Source organism: Oreochromis aureus, linkage group 13 (genome assembly GCF_013358895.1).
Source record: "Oreochromis aureus strain Israel breed Guangdong linkage group 13, ZZ_aureus, whole genome shotgun sequence".
Classification (NCBI taxonomy): Eukaryota; Metazoa; Chordata; class Actinopteri; order Cichliformes; family Cichlidae; genus Oreochromis; species Oreochromis aureus.
The window spans coordinates 22,917,008-22,938,654 of NC_052954.1; the positions used below are offsets into that span (position 1 = coordinate 22,917,008).

General features: G+C 40.7%; 1 protein-coding gene across 4 annotated transcripts in view; it reads left to right on the plus strand.

Annotated features, from left to right (window-relative positions):
* rgs7a (regulator of G protein signaling 7a) overlaps window positions 1–21,647 on the plus strand; it is a 54,980-nt gene that overhangs the window by 24,867 nt on the left and 8,466 nt on the right. For all 4 annotated transcript variants that reach the window (XM_031742213.2, XM_031742214.2, XM_031742216.2 and 1 more), the window contains exons 3-9: window positions 2,712–2,808; window positions 10,705–10,755; window positions 17,442–17,548; window positions 19,328–19,379; window positions 20,364–20,428; window positions 20,754–20,830; window positions 21,051–21,132. In XM_031742213.2, coding sequence (XP_031598073.1) covers window positions 2,712–2,808; window positions 10,705–10,755; window positions 17,442–17,548; window positions 19,328–19,379; window positions 20,364–20,428; window positions 20,754–20,830; window positions 21,051–21,132 — 531 coding nt within the window. The remainder of the gene's footprint in view (window positions 1–2,711; window positions 2,809–10,704; window positions 10,756–17,441; window positions 17,549–19,327; window positions 19,380–20,363; window positions 20,429–20,753; window positions 20,831–21,050; window positions 21,133–21,647) is intronic.

Genomic DNA, 21,647 nt, shown 5'->3' on the forward strand with positions numbered 1-21,647 from the left:
GAAGATTGGCATGCAATTGGTGTAACATTGCTATTTATACAAACTCGTGTGGTGTCTCAGACATTATTCATATGTGAGAAAAACTAAAATCCAACAACAAACAACAGAAATTCAAGGAGGATTGCCAGGAGCAGTTAAGGTAGAGGTTTTTTTAAGGTAAGATCTTGTTAATGTGTGAGAGATTAAAGATGTTTTTAGAACTGCATTTTAGTGCTACAGGTAATTCACATAGTACTGGGGGAGCAAGAGATTAACAAAACAGACAGAAATATGCATTTCACTCCCGTTTTTATTTTTATTTTCATTTCTAGGTGTCTCAATCCAGACTAATCTGGTGGCTCTTTAGTATTTGCACATGCTCTATCATTATCAGTTCGCTTGTAATCACTAATTTTGATCATTTTCATATTCAGAATTTTAGCCACGGGTCTTTATCATATAATTATGTATTCACAGCTAGCTGTCAAACAAAAAAACGTTAACATAGCTTGTACATAATCAAAACAGTTTCTTTCTCACTTAATATGGCCAAGAAATCCATTTTCACCTAAACAAAACCCACATCTATATGAAATGCAGTTGGATTTATTCATATTGTGTTGACTTTCCCTCATGAGCTGAGCTGATAAGTCATACTGTATGTGTGTGTTATATAAAAGATGGAGAGGAAATTAAATTGAAGGAGATGAGCGATGAAGTCAGACCTGCAAGAACAACACAACCCTTCAGTGTAGCGCACAGTTATTGTCATGTCAAAACACCAAACACAAAGTTAGATTTGCTTGAATACAAAAAAAACACTGAAAATAAAATTACCGTAGAAACACTTTGGAGCTTTCATTTGCAGCATAGTTTTTGGGAAAAAGACAATAGCAGCAAAATATATTTAACTTAAGGTGCTCTGCATATCTATTGAGAAGGACAACTTCATCTTATAGGATATGCATATAATGACTGGTGTTTTCACTGCCTGCACCTGTGTGAATGGGTAAGTTAGAAGCAAAAAAGACAAAGGTTATAATCACAACAGTACTATAAAAGATGCATTTAACAGTAGCGTTTTAGCTTTTTTGATGCTTCAGAAGTGAACCATATTCATAAACTTAGTAGGTGTGCTTTTTGCAAAGACACACTACAATGTAGCTTGCCATCACCAGTGTGTGAATGGGTGGATGACTGGTTGTGTAAAGCGCTTTGGGGTCCTTAGGGACTAGTAAAGCGCTATACAAATACAGGCCATTTACCATTTACCATTTATTGGCCAGTTAGTGCTAATTACTGGGCTAAGATGATACTAGAATTCACCAAAACTGAACAAAGGTCTTGGACAGTCTGGACAACAAAACAAGCCATAATATTAAGCAGATAATCCACTGAAATAGACACATAGAGCACACACATAGTGAAGAGGTACAATTTAATGAGTAATGAATGTCATGACCTATAAATGTGAAAGCATTTTTCTACCATGCTGAAATCCTTCATTTTGATCCTGTAAAGTTGGATATTTTAACAGGAGTCTACGACGATTGGCTCAATGACTAGAAAATCAGCAGTTTTTGGTGCTTCTGACTTGATTGTTCAGCTTGGAAGTCTGCTGCTTGATTAAAATAAACTTTTTATTAAAATTAAGTCCATTATTTATTAAAATGAAAGATTCTTAATTAAAATCTAAAACATTATTGGTTCAAAAAACATGCAAGTTATGTACACTGCATGTCTTCCTGTTTGCAGTATTACTGCGATATAGTCACAATATAGGTTTGCAGTCGAGAGAGGTTTAAAAAAGTGGCAGCTTTTTAATGCAATCACACTATTCATACATTTTACAAATAATGTCATTATTAAATAGTAGAGTTATGTCTTTGTTAAAGTGGACAAACCTTGAGAGAATCACTACAACTGAAAATTATGCTCGGCTTGTACCTGTTTGTGTGGACCAAATAAAATGTGTTGATTTCTACCTACATATTTTCCATGTGTATATTTTTACACTGAGGGAAGAGTTTAGGGAGGTAGCTTGGCATCCGATTGTGGTGACGTGTCAGCACTATGCTCTGCTCTGCTTTGCTCCCTTCTGGGTGTTCTTGGAAACATGTCTGCCTTTTGTTGCCCTGCCAGGCCCTCGAGACAACTCCCAGTGCATTTCGATCTTTGCCATGTGTGCAAATGTTTGTGTGTTTGCATGTGTGCCAGTGTGTGGCTGTACACCTGTTTTTGTCACTTCTTAGTACGGGTTTTGGGTCTTATTTTAATGTAATATTAATGCTGAAGACAATACAATGTATTTTACAATACTGATATTATTTCTAATGTTTGTCTTTGTTCTGCCGAGTTCAAGTATGTGGTGGTTTGAGAACATAAATATAATGCAATGGATAATAATAATAAAAATTCACTGCTAGAACTCCAAAATTCAATATAAACTGCAGAATCCAATAAGTGAAGCTTACTGGTGCTTTTATGTGACAAATGACACACATCAGAGAGATTTGTCAAAGGAGAGGCAGAAATCTGACAGCTGTGATGGTTAGTCACTAACTTTCTCGCCTCACTCTCTGTCCCCTGGAGACGTGGCTGAACCACACAGAAACATGTTTGTATCTGTTGTACCTCTTTCTCTCTTGCTCACACACAACCTCCACTTACTAATACAAGTTCACGGAAAGTACTCACTCTCCCTTCTCTTCCACTGTCCCTGTCTTGTGCAGATGGAGGAAGTAATAGCACGCATGCAGGATGAGAAAAATGGCATCCCCATCAGAACAGTGAAAAGTTTTCTAACCAAGATTCCCAGTGTTTTTTCAGGTGAGTCTTCTCTTCTCTTCTCTTCTCTTCTCTTCTCTTCTCTTCTCTTCTCTTCTCTTCTCTTCTCTTCTCTTCTCTTCTCCCATTTATTGACTGACAGTAATTTCAGAGTTGGGAGGGTAAGGGGGTGAGAGATCTTGTTGTGGTGATGGTGGTAATATTACTGTGCATATTTGGTACAGTATTACTATAATATAACTATTGCTTAAAAATGTTTTCATTATAACTGGCTGTTTTTGTGATCTGAATGCACTGTTTGGTTTTGCCAGAAGTCTCAGAGGTTTTGTGCATACAACCAACAGTGACATGTGAAGAGATCTAAAAATGTTTTAACAGTGAGCAGCAGTAAATGAACACAGGCACATGAATTTAAATAGCTAACTTAAGCAAGAAACACCTGAAATATCAATAGATATTTCGGGCTTTAAAAAGAGCACTAGCAGTCATCACATGACAAGTCTTCCATACAGAGTGTGAAGCTGTATTGATTAATTTTAGACCTGGCCTATATAATTGCATAATTCTGTATAAAATATGCAAACAGCACAGCTAGCAAGCAGCTTTACCAGTTACATCTGCAGGAATGGAATAGGAATGTCCATAAGTGCACGTGGCACCAGGATGCTCTAGGCCGCAGGTCGATGATCGATTTTGTAATCGTATCACCAGACTTGCGACCATATGTTCTGGACACTCGGGTAAAGAGAGGGGCTGAGCTGTCAACTGATCACCACCTGGTGGTGAGTTGGATCAGGTGGCGGGGGAGGACGCTGGACAGACCCGGTGCACCTAAACGCGTAGTGAGGGTGTGCTGGGAACGTCTAGCAGAGGCCCCAGTCCGCGAGATCTTCAACGCACACCTCCGGCAGAGCTTCAACAACATTCCGAGGGAGACGGGGGACATTGAGTCCGAATGGACCATGTTCAGCGTCTCCATTGCCGGGCTGCTGCATTGAGCTGCGGCCGCAAGGTGGTTGGTGCCTGCCGTGGTGGTAATCCCGAACCAAATGGTGGACACCAGAGGTGAAGGGAGCCACCAGGCTGAAGAAGGAGTCCTATCGGGCTTGGTTAGCCTGTGGGACTCCAGAGGCAGCTGACAGGTATCGACAGGCCAAGCGGAATGCGGCTCGGGCAGTGGCTGAAGCAAAAACTCGGGTGTGGGAGGAGTTCGGAGAGGCCATGGAAAAAGACTTTCGGACTGCCTCGAAGAGATTCTGGCAAACCGTCAGGCGTCTCAGGAGGGGAAAGCGGTGCTCTACCTGCACTGTGTATAGTGCTGGCGGTGCGCTGCTGACGTCGACTGAGAAAATTGTCAGGCGGTGGAAGGAATACTTGAGGACCTCCTTAATCCCACTGACACGTCTTCCGAGGAGGAAGCAGAGTCTGGGGATGAGGGAATGACCCGCCAATTTCTGGGGTCGAGGTCACTGAGGCAGTTAAACAACTCCTCGGTGGCAGAGCCCCTGGTGTTGATGAGGTCCGCCCGAGTTCCTGAAGGCTCTGGACGTTGTAGGGCTGTCCTGGTTGACACGCCTCTACAATGTTGCGTGGAGATCAGGGGCAGTACCCTGGACTGGCAGACCGGGGTGGTGGTCCCCATCTTTAAGAGGGGAGACCGGAGGTGTGTTCCAACTACAGGGGATCACACTCCTCAGCCTCCCTGGGAAAGTCTATGCCAGGGTGCTGGAAAGGAGAGTTCGTCCGTTAGTCGAACCTCGGATACAGGAGGAACAATGCGGTTTTCGTCCTGGTCGCGGAACACTGGACCAGCTCTTTATCCTCTCGAGGATACTTGAGGGTGCATGGGAGTTTGCCCAACCAGTCTACATGTGTTTTGTGGACTTGGAGAAGGCATTCGACCGTGTCCCTCGGGGTGTCCTGTGGGAGGTGTTGCGGGAGTATGGGGTGTCTGGCCCACTGCTACGGGCCATTCGATCCCTATACAACCGTTGTAAGAGTTTGGTTCGCATTGCCGGCAATAAGTCGGACTTGTTTCCGGTGAGTGATGGGCTCCGCCAGGGCTGCCCTTTATCACCGATTCTGTTCATAATTTTTATGGACAGGATTTCTAGGCGCAGCCAAGTGGCGGAGGGCTTCCACTTGGTGGCCTCAGAATCTCATCTCTGCTTTTTGCGGATGATGTGGTTCTGATGGCTTCATCGGTGGGGCCTCCAGCTCGCACTGGAACGGTTCGCAGCCGAGTGTGAAGCAGCAGGAATGAGGATCAGCACCTCCAAATCTGAGGCCATGGTTCTCAGCCGGAAAAGGGTGGAGTGCCCACTCCGGGTCGGGGATGAGTTCCTGCCCCAAGTGGAGGAGTTCAAGTATCTCGGGGTCTTGTTCGCGAGTGATGGGAGAAGGGCCGGAGATCGACAGGCGGATTGGTGCTGCGGCTGCAGTGATGCGGACGCTGCACCGGTCCGTCGTGGTGAAGAGGGAGCTGAGTGTAAGCGGCTCTCAATTTACCGGTCGATCTCGTCCCGACCCTCACCTATGGCCACGAGCTGTGGGTAGTGACCGAAAGAACGAGATCGCGGATACAAGCGGCAGAAATGAGCTTCCTCCGAAGGGTGGCTGGCCTCTCCCTTAGAGATAGGGTGAGAAGTTCGGCCATCCGGGAGGGCTCAGAGTAGAGCCGCTGCTCCTCCACATCGAAAAGGAGCCAGTTGAGGTGGTTCGGGCATCTGACAAGGATGCCCCTGGGCGCCTCCTGGGTGAGGTGTTCGGGCATGTCCCACCGGAGGAGGCCCTGGGCAGACCCAGGACGCTGGAGAGATTATATCTCTCGGCTGGCCTGGGAACGCATTGGTGTTCCCCGGATGAGCTGGAGGAGGTGGCTGGAGAGGAGGTCTGGGCTTCTCTGCTTAGGCTGCTGCCCCAGCGACCCGACTTGGATAAAGCGGATGAGGATGGATGGATGGAATGGAATAGAACTGCAACATATGGTCACAAGTTCTGTTGCTCTGCATGATTGCATACAACCTGATTTTCAATAAATTTGGGATAATGTGTGTGACAGGATAAAGGACCCCTGCACACAGTGTTGCATGTTGTAAGGTATTTATTTACAGTGTAATTAAATACCTTACTGATACCTTAAATACCTCTGCGCAGCTTTCCAGCTGCATCCCTGCGCTCTGCAAACCACACACAGCTCCCCCGTCAGGTCCTGGCATCCTACTCAAATAGGGAAGGCATGATTAGACAATGGTCATCAGCTGTTCTGGTCAGCCTCCTCTGATACCACACCTTGCAAGCGAGAGAGGAAGTCTGCCATGAATACGGACCACCTTGGACAAAAGGCTGGAGAGCCAGATACCACCGGGTGATCCAGGTGTTGGCATCCTTCTTGCGATGGAGTCACTGTAGCCGGGCGTGATCCAAACAGAGGGTAATAGCAAAGAGAGTCAACAGCTCACTGGATGGCCAGGCACTCTTTTTCCACTGTACTGTACCTGGCCTCCCGCTCTGACAGTTTCTTGCTGATGTATAGAACAGGGAGGTCAATCCCCCCTTATCTGCTGGGACATAGCTGCCCCAGCCCTCTGTTCGAGGCATCAGTCTGCAAAACAAAAGGAAGGGAAAAGTTAGGAGTGTAGAGCAAGAATTCTTTACCTGCAAGAATGCCGCCTGGCACTGCTCCAAATCTGGGACACCCTTTTGGGTGAGATCAGTCAAGGGGCCGGTCAGGTCTGTGAAGCTGGACACAAAACTGGTGGTGGTAACGTAGATAAACCAGCCCCAAGAACCGCCTCACCTTTTGGTCTTGAGATGCAGGCAGGATGCGATAGGAGTCGTTTTATCCATCTGTTGACACACCTGCCAGCCTCCCAAATGGTTCGCCGTTTTTTTCCTTGGACTCTGCACACAAGGGAATCTGCCAGTAGCCCTTGTTTGAATCCAGTGTTGTGAAAAAAATGAGCATTGTTTAACCGGTCCAGGAGCTTGTCAACCTGTGGGATTGGGTAGGTATCAAACACTTCATTCACCTTGCAGTATCAACAAAGAACTGTATAGACCCATCTTTCTTCACCACAAGAACTCTGGGGCTACTCCACGCACTCTGTCTTCTATTACTCCCAGTTATACCATTTCAGCAAATTCCCCCTGAACAATTTGCCTCTTATGTGCAGGTAACCTGCAGGGCTGTGAATGCACCGTCATGCCAGAGTGCGTTTCAAAATGGTGCTCTGTAAGAATGGTATGACTGGGCAGGGGGGGAGAACACGTCTTCAAACCACTGTTGCAATGCAGCAACATCTGCTCTCTTGGCCTGTGTGAAATGGTTATCACAATCGGGTAGGCAGGAATGGTGGAATTTGGCCCCTCAGTCCTCATCTCTGTATTTAACCAGGCTCAACAGAGAAGTGGTTTCTTGCACTTCGGGCATATTCTCTTTTGATAACCTCCCCAATGTGTATAGCTCAGCTTTTAGGTCTAGAGCGTATTGAATCTTAGCTGGGCTTGGACATTCATGCCAGTTTTCTTTAGGTTTTAAAGTTTTATTCAGCCACTCCACTAGCCCGTCAGTCTGAGGGTGGTAGGCGCTGGTCCAAACAGATTTAATGTCCAGTAATTCATACGGCTCTTTTAGTGTGCGAGACATGAACGATAGCATAGGTGAAAGGAGATCCCCTGGTGTAATCCCCAGGTGTGAGGCCCAGTGGTCGGCTACCACCTGGCAGACATCTTTGAAGCTGTTCCTTGCTGCTGCAGTCAAGCTGAGAGCTGCTGCCGGGGCTTTGCCAGAAAGCACTTGGAGCAACCTCAGCGCTCACTCCTCCTTTGGCCAGAAACATGCTTCTGCCGTGGCCTGAAAGACCTTGTCGAAGGTCTGTGGGTCATCTCCCTCCCTCATGCGGTGAAAGGACGTCACTGGAGCCGATGCTGGTGAGGAACCAGCTCAAGCAACCAGAATCTCCAACATTTTTGTCTGGTGCCCAGACTGGTTCTGCAGCTGTTCCAGTCGACAGTGATGCACCGCTGCCTGCTCCCGATGCATGGCCAGCAGCTCGGCCGCCATCCAGGCCAGTGCCTCAACTGGTTGGGTCAATCGTGATTCAGAAATGCCACTTCCTAGGACGCACACACAGGGCGTTGCACATTGAAAGGTGTTTAATATGTTTTCTGTGCGCAGCTTTCCAGCTGCTTCCATCGGCTCTGCACAGCACACACTGCTCCCCCGTCAGGTCCTGCTGTCCTACTCAAATAAGGAAGGCATGATTAGACGGTGGTCATCAGCTGTTGTGGTCTGCCTTCCCTGACACCACACCCTAAACCCACTGCTCCACCCCTCCCCTACAGATAAGCCACAAACCACACCCCAGCACAATGTGTAAAATGTAAACAAAAACAGGATTAAATTATTTCCAAGTCAATGAAACAAAATAATATTATTTTGTCAATGATATGGCAACAAAAATAATATGTTAATAACATATTGAATATTGAAGCTAAGAAAGTGAATTTTTATGCTCAGTTTTAATGCTGAACAGGGGCAGATTTATCACCGTATCCCCTGATTCTTTTAGCCATATCCTGCAAGTGTCTCCACTGAAGACTACAGACTGTAGTTCTTATAGTTACTGCTAGAGTTTTTAATACAGTGATGCCTGAAGACAGAAGATCAAAGCAATTCAATACTGGTTTTTGGCCTTGTCCCTTACAGGGATGTCTGTGGACTTTCTGATGGGATAATAAAATGAAATCCTCAAAGTGTTTCTTTACATTGAAAAATGCAGTCCTTGTATTGTTGAACTATTTGCCCATGCAGGCTTTCATAGAAGGGTGAAAAGGTAAATCGATTGCATTTATATAGCATCACAGACAATTCAAAGTGTTTTATATTGCAAGCCAAAAATTCCCCCCTTGATGTACACATCCACACAGCACTTTTTCTATCACACACTCACACAACACTGCTACATAAAGAAAGTTGGACCTAAAAATAATTTTTTCTGTTTTTACTGGCATTTTTCACACATTTTCCCCCCATTTTTTTCTGTGTTGTGCATGATACCTACTCCAATAGATTGCTTGACTATTTCATATCAAGATGCTGGATATGTCTGTGATACAAGATGTCTATGTAGGTGTGTGTGTGTTTGTGTTTTCAGTGTGTTTTTGCTGTATTCTCTGAAAGGTGGTGTTGTGTTTATATCTTTAAGTGAGCAACAGAGCCATGGCTTACAAAATGTTTGGCTGCTGGTGAAAATGTTTCTATAGATGCTCAGAAATGTCATATCACAGAGGTCAATAAACACTTCATATTTCTGTTTTTTTTCTCAAAGGGATGTTATGGCATGAACCATTTACAGTTCATTCAAAAGCCTGAGAATATTTGTTGTCCTTTATTTATCCTTTAAGTATCAGCTTTATATTGATTTTCTGATTTTATTTTGTCTAGAAGATATTTGCCTTCAGTGTACACTGTAAAATTATTTTTACAGCTTTGAATAATAATGATAATAATAATAATGATAATAATAATAATAATTATGGTAATACTAAGTTCATGCTTTTCATACTGTATATAAATTAATATAGATTTTCATTCTATTATGTATAAGTATTAATTGTCAGCTGTTAATGCAACTGTGTGCTGTAGTATTTAAACAATACTTCATATATAATTTATTTTAAGAATAACATGGTGATTGACAATAGACAACTTTAGTTTTTGCTGTTTTTTCATGTTATTGTCTTATTCTGAGGCATGCATACATTTGTACCTACACACACACACACACACACACACACACACACACACACACACATACAGAAGAGCACAGACCAATCTATGGTCATGATATTAATTAATTCAGAGAACAGCCTTGTCAGAGGATTATCTTACACATCACATTTAAGCTCTCTCTTTGAAAGTGGGTCAAATTTGGTAGTGTGAAAATGAGGTTGTATTAATGATGTGAATCCATGGAAAATCTCATCTGGTTATGCGGCTCCAAAAAGCAAAGGGGTGCAAGACAAAATGAAGACAGACAGAGAGGGAGCTTGATGGACAGAGAGACAGCCACGGGGCTCGACTGTCTCCCTGCATGAATTCCCTCATGTCTCCATTTCACACCTTTTTTCCCTGCCGTCTGTGGCTTTCGTCTCCACACACACACCTTCACCTGTCAGTATGACAGACAGTAATAATAGCTTGCAAAATATATATTTAGCCAAAGTGCCAAAGTCACATGGTGCACTGTGGTGTGAAAATGCCCGGGGACGGAGGATGCTGTTCTAAGATTTGAATGTGATTCATTTTCAGATGGAGAAGAGGCTAAATAGCATCCATCATGTAAAAAGTTTGATGTCCATTCCAGCAAAATGGCAAAAGGAATACACAAATCAGCTGCAAACCAGGAGCATTACTCAGTTGTTTCAGTTGTTGATGATAGAATAGTCTGTTTAAAATAGGCACACAGCATCTTCCTCTGACTTATTCTCAGGTTTTTGCTCTTGTGCTCTCGTTTACACCCTCTTTCACTGTTTAGACAATATTCTGATCTGTTCTCATTGTAGATCCTGCCACGCATGTCACAATCTGTATAAGACGCTTCATGTCAGATAGATTATTTTAATATACTACAAAATATAGGCGTCATTATCCAATTGTATCTCTCTGGTCATTTATGTTTATGGACGTCACACAAAAAGAGCCAGCTTGGAGAGGTACACAGAAAAAAAATGGTAATGGATCACCTTTTACCCACCTACATGGTGCAAGGTGAGAGGAATTGGTATGCACTGTGATGATGAGGAGGGTTGACTAGGGTTAAGAGTTTCATTGTTTTCCCTTTCATTTGCATCTCCTGCAAAATGTGTTCCAGCACAGCGTGAGCATATTCGATATGTAAGTGAGTCATATGTATATGCTTTTTTCTATTTTAGGTTCTGAAATTGTACAGTGGATGATGAAGAATCTGGACATTGAAGATCAAGGTAAAAACCAAACACTGAAATGCTTATTATTGGTGTATGTGTTCTGAAACAGGTGACACCGAAGTTGCCATTTTGACATCAGGGTCAGCAAATAGATCGGCAGTAGTGGACAGCTTGTGAAAGCAATTTATCACATGCTTTCCACAATTTGTGCCAATATTAAAGTTGACCTATTGTGCTTTATATATAGACACTGTAACATTGTATTATTGGAAGACATTGCATGTATGTAACCTCAAGTAACCCCAATAATCCAGCACTCAGTTTCGCAAAGCTGTTTCTGCTCTTTGCTCTGTATGATATCCCTAATGTGAACACACACAGACGTGCTGTTCATATATTTTCTTTGTAAAGCAGAGCCAATCAGAAGAAAGCAAGCTTAAAGGAAGAAAGAAAGGATTTAGCCACTGGATGAACTGAGAGGTTTTGCAAATACATTGAATTAAAAGAACAAGATTAAAATATTGTTACTAACAAAATTGTGGCATATTTTTTACTGGAGCCACTTTACTAAAGTCTAAATAAATACAGCCACTAATGCACTTCCATTTTCATTTCCCAAACATCAGTTTTCTCAAATGGCCCAATTAATACTAAAAATACTAAATTTCAGGATGGCATCATTACAGCTGTTTATACCATTCCTCGTGTTTGTTGGTGGCATAAATGAGAGGAGAATTGCTGGTTAGATACTGAATAACTTGAATACAGATGTGTTGTCACTTAGCTCTAAAATAAGGAGTAACACTTCACTTCACTTCCGTTTTGAAACTATGTACCATATCATATTACAGTAGGTAAAAGTCAGTTTGTTTTCTTTTTTAATCCAGTCTTTTTGTGTCCTTCAGCTGGTTTGATTACTCAGATTTTAGCGCAGTATGAAAATGTAGAACTGGACTGCCTTGAGAGAGCTGCCGAATCATTAGTTGAGCCTCTCATTGCACATAATATGACTCAAAAGTGGGCAGGGTGAACTGTGACAAATATGGGAAGTTAAAACCAAGTGTTTCTTTTGAGAGTTTCTTGTGTATCTGATCGTGTCTGTGCAATGTAGGTGTTTTTACTTGGATATTGGACTGGTTATCTGCGTGGGTGTGCATTTTAGTCTACTCTAGTGGTTGCCTCAGTATTGTACAATCAGTTCATACAGTAATTGTGACTCATCAACTCACAGTTCCTCTGTGTGTATGTAAGGATCTACCTGTTTTATGAGCTGTACATGTTGATATCATAAAGGTTGTTATGCATGTATTTAAACTGGTGTGTGGGTGGTGGGGCGACGGTTGAAACAGCATATTTATGATGTCATGTGCACAATGTTAATGGTGGTGAAAAGCTAGATTGAAGAGTTTTGAGACAAGTGGACAGATTGTCCTTGTGTGATTTTTTTTTTTTTTTTCATTTTCGTTTTAATTATGCCGAGGAAAATACCAGTCTCTGAATTTTTATATTTGCTCAAAAAAGATTACGACTGCGTTATTATTTCTGCATTTGCATCTAAGGCATCTGTAATATGCTTAAGAATGCTTAATGCAATGCATTGGAACAAATATCCACTTCTATTGGATTGTCACTAAAATCTGGCAATAGTTTTTATGTCATTACATCTACAGTACCCAAAATACTTTGTTGTGAGATTCATTTTGATGAAATTTATCCAAAACTGGGTTTTTATTTATTTATTTTTAACAAGGAAGAGTCTAAAAACACGCGTCGACAGATGTTTTTTGTCCTCTAGGACAACTTTTTTTTAATCTACCCATTTTGCTTTTTGCAGCACAGGTGCTGTTATTTGCCCTGTGGTAAACACAGTGTTGTGTATAACTAAATGACTTTAGCACAGAGCAACTCCTTGTGGGGCTGACAAACAGCAAAGTGAAATGCAATTAATTTGGCTCACAGCATGATAGCAGCAAGTTTATTATGTAAAAGCAGAAGAGCTTGTATCAAAGTTGACTGAGGCTGTAGAGCTCTTTTGCTAAATGAACGCCACAGATAATATACTGCTGCAGCCCAGAAGAACTCATTATCATCCTATTTGGCCGTGTCTATAGTCTCCAGTCTTATTTTGATTCGATTTTGCATTGGATTAGATAAGAGAAACCCTTGCCTCAAAAGTTCTTGACAGAAGTTTTTGATGTCTTTGCATATTTTTAGCATAAGGCATATCACCAGAAGCTCCTTACAATAGCACAGTGATTATACTTTGCATCATCATTCGCTGATTTTTTAGAAAACTATTGATTTGTTTAGCATATGAACTGCTGGCAGTAATTGCTTACCACGTTTGTCATATTCTGCAGTTCTGCTCATGAAGGGGACTGGACGCATAAGGAAAAAAATGTGAACGAGGCGCCACTGGCTGACATGATCAGCAACCTTAACATTTTGTAGGTCAATCATTTTCTGAAAGCAGACTAAAGGCAGAAAGATCTTAGAGCAAGCACCAGCTAAACATGGTTATAGTCCCCGGAGAGGATACAAAACATCTGCTGATGCCTATGGGTCAAAAGACTTGAGGCAGTGCTTGACTGCAATGGATTTTCCACACTATATTAAATTTATAGCAAAGGGTTTTTAATGCTTTGACCCACTTTGATTACAGGTTCAAAAGTAATCCACTTGCTTGCTGGCTGTACATCTGTGGTAAAAGAGAAAACACAAACAGCCAGCAGCAAATTCAGTATAAGTGAAATTCACTAAAATGGAGGTGGTTTCACACTTTGGGCTATTTGTTGCTATAAAGTGGCAACAATGCTTCGGTGGATTGTACATATTAAAGTAACAACATGTAAATACCAGGGCCCAATGTTTTTCAGCAGAACTATGTACTGGAATGAAATGATCAATGTTACACATGTCACCTGTCAGTGGTTTCAGTATTGTGGCTGATCAGTGCATGGTTTTAAAAATTAGGTTTTGTTATAGCCAACAGCTCACGGAGATGAAACCAACATTGTTTGTTTTGTTCAAAATTGCCCACAGCATAATGGGAACCCTGCTGGGAAAATCTCAAAATAAATTCATCCCAAAGGAGGGAAGAAAATCAAGTGAGAGTATTTATGAAACTACATATTCTCTGTTGGTACTATTGATACACTCTGTGCTATGACTTAACTTTGCTATATTATCCTTTTGATTAGGTCATAAGGGTCGCAAAAATATAATCAGCTCCACTGAGTGTGGTCTGCTGCTCTTCTGACCTCTGACCTGCTTATGAATGAATCATTAATGGAATTAAACAGGCCTTGAGTGTGGTCAAATAAAAGAGACTTGTGTTGTAGCTGAAATGAATTCTATAAAGCTTTTAAATATACATTAGGTCTATAAACTGTAGATTAATTATCCAAAACATTAAAATGAAAATAAAAAACACATATAAATACAATGACAAACAATTGATCACAATATACACTGTATAAATTAATCTTGTTTAGTAGGTCACTGTGGGGATAATCTAACCATATAACCATATAAATACACAAATCACAGTCACCAGACCACAACAGAGCATCAAGACAAATCAGTCAAGTTGTCAGGGAGTGTGCACCTGTGTGTTATTAAAGGTGTGAATTACATATGAAGGAGCATCTAATCTGCTCAGTGGAACAGGGAGCAGTAAAGTGACCTCTGAGGGAGGACATGTGGCTCATCAGAACAGCAGGAAGAGGGTGCCTAAGGTTCTGATTAAAGATCCTGGTCTTCTCTGTCAACCTTCTTCAAACCTCCTTCTCATCAGACTCAAGAGTCACTCCTGCAGTAGAGCACTAGAGACAGGTTTTGCAGCCTACTGAGATCACCCATTTGCACACTTCTGTGCTGACATACACATGAATACAGTTTATACCTCCACTGTTTGTGGGACAGTGTTATTTTACTAACACCAAGGGGTGCTTCTCCTTGAATGATTGAAAGTGTGTATTTAATCGACTTAAAATACATATTTACTTTACTTGAAATTGACTTTATGCAAAAGCACTTTGGTGTGCTAGTCTTTTAGTTCACTGCTTTCAGGGCTGAGCCTCCTGACACTATCTATTTCTGCACATTTGTAACTTAGATTAAAAAGAAATTCTGTATTCAGATCTTAGACTTTTATAATCTTTGTTTTTCCTATGAAATATTAATTAGTTTTAACTCTTTAAATGAAGCCATATAAGAGCCTTTTCTGAGAATTATTTATTTTCTTTACACAATTTCTAAGAGAGACACTGTTTCCCTTCAGCAGCTCATACTGTATAGTGCAAACCGTAATAATCAAACTTAAGCCACAAATACAAAATCTCAGTGTTTGTCTTTAGATAAAGCTCAGGTGGAAAAGTACTCCCACACTCCACATGGCAGGGCTCCAAACTAGTGGGGTTCTGGCACATAACCGGTAATATGATGAAATCAAAGGGTGTTTTCTCTCTGGACTGTAAGGCTGGCCTTTTTTGACAGTTTGACTAATTCTAATCCAAGGTTTACTCACCTATAAAGCTTATGTTATGTTAAAAGGAAGCCAGAAGCTCCCTTGCTGCCAGGACTTAACTTTATACAGTAGAATCTTTTAAGAAAAACTAGAAATAAATAAGATTGGTTATGTTTTAATGCATGAAAAACCTTCATTTGATTGAACTGACATTTTCAGATTTATTCTTTTTTCCCTAATAACACTGCGCACTGTTTGCAAAAGCTTAGATGAAATAAATCTGTGCACTGCACACATATTTTGTGTGCATTTGCTCCTTTGTGTGGATTTTTCAACAGACTCAAATGAGAACAAATTACCTCAGTTGCTGAAATATAAGAGACATCAAGCTCTAATTGCATGTCCACGATGTCATTTTTCATGCTGTGCTGACCTTATTGCCATCTGACATTCATCCTGTTTTAGATAAGTACCCAAACAAACATTCTGTAAAAAGGTTAAGTAAAGAAATTCAAGAATAACTTGATTTTTCCATGTAGTAAATGTTAATTCCGCTATTATGTTAAATAGATCACTTTCTCCTTTAGAGTTTATATATAGCCGATACAGAGGGAGGGATTTGTTTATAAGTAAACAGGTTTAAATAACTTATGAGTCATAAGTTATTAATAAATGGAGCCCAGTCGCACACAAACACATGCATACACATAAACATCCTGACCTCTGAAAGCGGTGACAGCCACCTCAGTGACAAAGAAAAAGCCAATCTATATTTATCGCTCACTCACAAACACCCAGTGTGTGTGTTAGAGTGAGAGAGCAGACATGTGCATATTTTATGGACGCATACAGTAAGCTCCTGCTGTAGCGTTCGTAGCTCTGGCAATTTAGACAATGTGAAGCATTTCTATCTTTTCATCTCTCAGTTTATTCATGTGTTAGGACAGCTTACTTGGCAGAAACAGTCAAGGGCAACACTGTATGAAAAAACTATTCATAATGAACTAAATACGGCAGTATCAAAAGAAAGCCATCAGCCCAAAACACAAACTGTGACTGATAGATGTCGACACCGCGAAGGACTTACAGGTTTAGAACAGCAGGGAGGAACTGATGGCAGATGATACACACTTGATGTTGATTACATGTTTTCATTATCTGATGGCTTTAAATCAGGGACAGTCAGCCATGTGCTGTGGAGTGCCAGAGGTAAGCAGGTTTTCACTCCAGCTAAGCACAACATTGATTTGACTGATGAGTTACACTTCTCAAGCTTAAGGTGGGCTAATCAGTGAGACCTCCTGCAGAGCTGTTTGGATGCAATGGAGGTCTTTCTATCTCTGTGTGATAGCAGTGCAGAGTCTATTAAAGCAACTGCTCCTAGTTTAGCTCTTTATGCTCATTTTAGCAATATTGTGAAGGATGAATTTGCACCTTGGGATGAACGGTGAATAAAGTTAATAAGCTGGGGATACAAAGAAAAAGAAAAACACATGCTGGGCCAATATCTGTGATGAGGAGATATTGATTGCAGAATAATCAGAGAATCTTCTTTTTAATGAATAACTGAGATCTCCAAGCAGGTTTGCCTTTAATGCCTCTGTATAATTAATTAAATAAAGCAAATAAATTAGAATTTAAATTAAAGCAAGCGTTTGACATTTTTAAAAATGTGTTTTTCTAGCATGCATTTAAAACTGAAATGGAAGGTCAAAACCAGCACCAGCAGCTGGATAGCTTAGTTTAGTGAAAGCACACCACATAGAGACACAGTAGAGCTAGCCCATCCTTGCCCAATGTTAAGCTCAACCAGCAGTGTATTTAAAACTCAGAAAGTACATTTACTATCATCTACCATTCTGATCAGTCTTTGCACAAAATGTGCAAATAACGTATATGTTAATTTTTTTATGATTTGAACAATCAAAAAAAGATCAAGCTGTTTTTTATTTCACGCTTCTATTTGGCTGTTGTGTGATTGTCATCCTATCGTCTACCCAAAGGAAAGAAAATGATATCTTGTTTCCTTCACAGAAATACAATCTTAACAGTCATCTCAACAGTGTTGCGAAGCTTGCTATGATGCTCTTTGTTTAGAAACACAATCTCATTACTGCAACAGTTTCTTGGCAAAAACATGCTGCTACAAGTGTGAATGTTTTATGTGCATGAAAGCACATTAACATGTGCTGGTTTCTGGTACTACTGGGAAAAAAACAGGAAAAAAGGAGCGCATCAAGCTGTAAATAGTCTTTTTATCTGTGTTTTCTCCCAGTGGAGGCTCTTCATCTGGGAACTCTGATGGCTGCACATGGTTACTTCTTCCCCATCTCAGACCACGTCCTCACTCTCAAAGACGATGGCACTTTCTATAGGTTTCAGGTAAGAATATTTAATTCCTTATTATATTGAATGATTTTATTTTTATTATACATCTAACCGACTCTGTCAGCATTGCTTAATCAAGGGAATATTTAATCCTATTTTTTTAATATTTAATATTTTAAGTTTGCTAGAGTCAAGGACTTTTAGAGTCAATAGATTATTCTATTCTTTCTTTTCATCCACTTTTTGATTAGGGCCATCAAATACTGTTAACATAAGGTGTTGCAATTCATTAATGAATTAAAAATGAGGAAACTGGACAAAAGAAGTGGCAGGGTGGAAAAATATTCACTGCAGATGAAAAGTATTTGAAAGTAATCATGTTCGTCTTTAAGAAATAGGGGGAAAAAATCCAACAAAGACCGGGCACAGAACCTGAAAGATGCATGTGACCCATCAGCTGAAATGGCTCCAGTGGAAGTGTGGCTGTCAAGAAGCAATCTTAAGGAAAGGAGACAGAGAAAAAGATGGATGCATGCCAAATTACACAAGAACTTGACGGAAAATCACTGTCTCATAGTCTCATAGAGCGATGAATCCTAATTTGCATTTCAGACAGTGGTGTTGGAGATCTTGTTAAAATTGATGGAATTACGAACGCAGAAAAGTACTTTCAGATTTTATCCGTCTGGAAAATGTCTAACAAGCTTTGACTTTGACTATGACTTTGTTATTTAGCATGACAGTGATCCTAAATACACAGTCCCAATAGAGGAAAAGCATATCTGGATAAAAAACACACACAGTTGAACACTATCAGTCATGGATTGGCCTCTTCATAGCCTGGACCGCAACATTAGTGAAGCAGTGTGGGATCATCTTCACAGAGAACATAACAAAAGGAAGACAATATCCAAAGAGCTTTGAATATCCTTCAAGAAGTCTGGAAAACATTTCCTGAAGACTACTCAAAAACATTACAAGAGTGCTTGCCTATAAGAGTTCAAGCTGTTTTAAAGAATAAATGTGGCCATACCAAATACTGAATTTAAGCTCATCAGAACTGTACAAAAATATTTTTTCTTGCGATAATGTATTTCCATGTATGTTTTCTCATTTTGCTAAACCACTGCACTCGTTTTCCTAGAAGAATATAAAGAAATGAGGGGTGGCTAAGACCCTTGCACAGTGCTATGCGCAGATCGTTTTAATAAAAAGTCATGTTAAATGATAACAAAAAATGGACAAAGTTATTTATTTCAAATCATTTATTAGAGTTGAAATAACATGTACATTCCCATATAAAACATATGAAGTAAGTAAACCAGGAGGTCCTGAACACAATTCATACTAGTTCATGAATGGGGAGGGGAGCACACCATTCATGAACTAGTACTCCAAACATCAATACACAGACTGACAGTTTTAGTGATTTTCCACCAAGTGAGTTCCCCCAAGTGTGCTGCACAGCAACTAACAAGAGTAAATCAATGCCTAAGGCTGTTTGTGTTAGTACCCTTTACTTTGCCTTTTGTATGTAATCACTTTTCATCTGGTGCCAGTCCATACAATGCTGCCCAAGGAGGGCGAGCTCTCATGCTGGTGTCTGCTCTAAGCACTCTCTGAAAGAAGCTTATGTGCTTTAGACATTATGCCAAACCCATTATACAACAAAATATTTTATTGTGACAGATGCAGGGCTAGGACCACATGCCCACCCAAAGTAACATAGCAGTACACTTTGATTTGAAACACCATGTGGTTAGTTGTACATTATCAAAGATGTAAGGTCTTTTTTTTAAGTTTTGTTTTTTAATGACTCATTTTTCCCTTCAGACTCCGTACTTTTGGCCATCAAACTGCTGGGAACCAGAAAACACAGACTATGGTGAGAGCCGTTCTGTTGTAGTCATATTTGAACTTCCACTGTGTATGTGCGTGTTTGTGTGTGTACAGAGAAGACTAATGAGACAGGCTGTTTGTATATTGCATAAACTGTAGCTGACATGTTATTAATGCTGATTTTTACAAAGGTTAAAAAGATGAAACGCAAGTGATGCAACTGTGTCTCCATGTTAGATATGATAACAAGGATCAGATTTAGTTTTTACTCAAATGCCTGGCCAACAGTTAGAATCAGGTATAATGTAATGCTTTCTATTTTACACATTTATTTTTTTTCAGTGTTTTCCAACTAAAGTTAATTGTGTCTACCTCAGTCATACTCTGACTGAGGCAGTCTGATTACTGTGAAGGAAAACAGGAATGCCTTGATATGCATGCACCTGTTGTGCACAGTTGGCTGAGCATTTTAATGGTGATACAGGGATGAGCTTTTCATTGTTACAGCCAAGCAGAGTGGAGATAAAGCTTTCATAATGCCAAAAATGGGTTGCTGCTGAATAGCTGCATCCTTGCAGGTCTTTCATTTGTTGTTTGAATTGTAGAAGGGGAAAGGGGCTAATGCTCACAGTGGGAATAATCCTGGGAGTGTTAGAGGAAGTTAGTGTCTCAGATGCAGCAACTGATTCACTTGAATGATGCCCCTTAATGAAAACACTCTAATGGCATAATGAAGCTTGCACATTATGGTCAGTTAACAAAGAGATGAAGGGATGATGATAGTACAGGAAGACATCAAAAGTCAGGCGTGCACACACCTTCAAACACACAAGCACCAGCAGTTGCAGACACACACACACACACACACACACACACACATCATACACAGTAAATGACCTTTGTGATTTGCAGTCCAGTCTAAATGTGCAGTTGAGAGGATTAACTGAATCAACGCAGGGCCACTTAAGGCTGTTAAAACGAAGCTGAGATCCTGTTCTCCCTTTATTACCATTCTCTTTGTCTCTCTCAGCTGTTTACCTCTGCAAAAGAACAATGCAAAATAAAGCACGTCTGGAGCTTGCAGACTATGAAGCGGTAAGTGAAGGTCTTTTGGTGTCAGCACTCCTTTCTATCTGTGCTCTTCCTGTATTAGCACTGCTTTCTTACCTTTTGGTTCATACTGACAGTAACAACATTTGTTTTTCCATGTGTCATTGTATAATTTGCAACTTTCGTTCAACAAAGCTATTAAATGAATCACTGGTTTAGCCATTATCTGCGTCTTTTTCTTTTATATCAGAGCAGGAGTGATTAAAGATGGTATCCAGTTGTGCACTGTACACAGCATGCGTGATAAACATAATCAGCCTGGATTCCTACAAAGCTTAATTTTCCTGCTTCTTCTTTGTTTTACTTACAGGAGAGCTTAGCAAGGCTACAGAGAGCTTTCGCCAGGAAATGGGAGTTCATTTTTATGCAAGCAGAAGCACAAGCAAAGTAGGTTTCTATAAGAACCACACACGAATTCAGCCATTATAAGTGAGTTCTCTTACAGCCTCGTTATGTCATGATTAAACGTCCCTGTAATTACCAGCGCACAACTTCACAGATGGATTGCACATTAAACATGTGATGGAGTAAATGGCTCATAAATGTTTTAGATTAATCTACACACTCTGTCAGAACTGTTCCCTGAATTCTATCTTTTTTTCCCCAGAGTGGACAAGAAAAGAGACAAAATTGAGAGAAAAATTCTCGACAGTCAGGAAAGAGCATTCTGGGACGTGCACAGACCAGTGGTGAGTAAAATTACTGATGGTATTGTCATAATCGCCTCTGTTCTTACTAATAGCATTGTTTTGCAGACTTTACTAGCATCATCCTACTAGTTCTTGTAAAAGTGAATAATGCTGAAATAATTATTTCACACTGACCACACTCCAAGTGACCGATTACACAGGAATGGTACATTTAGTTTTAGTGAGTTACGTATTGTCTTTTCTATAGATATCACATAACACTGTGATTAATAAATTGTTTTAGAAATGTTATGCAGTGTAAACACTTAATAGATGACAGAATTTATATATGAGCTTTACATGGTTCCTGTAACATTTAAAGAGTGTAAATAGCTGAACGCTCTGCAAATACCCCGGCGTGTATTTGCCTTGGCCATACACATGAAATGCCACATCAATAACTGTCACAACACATCAGCTTCACCGCTGCTCTTTACCTTGTTCCTACACACTTGCTTAGCATTAGCATTTAGTTTCCCCTTGAGGTTTAAGGGTCTCCTCTGCTGTATTCCTGA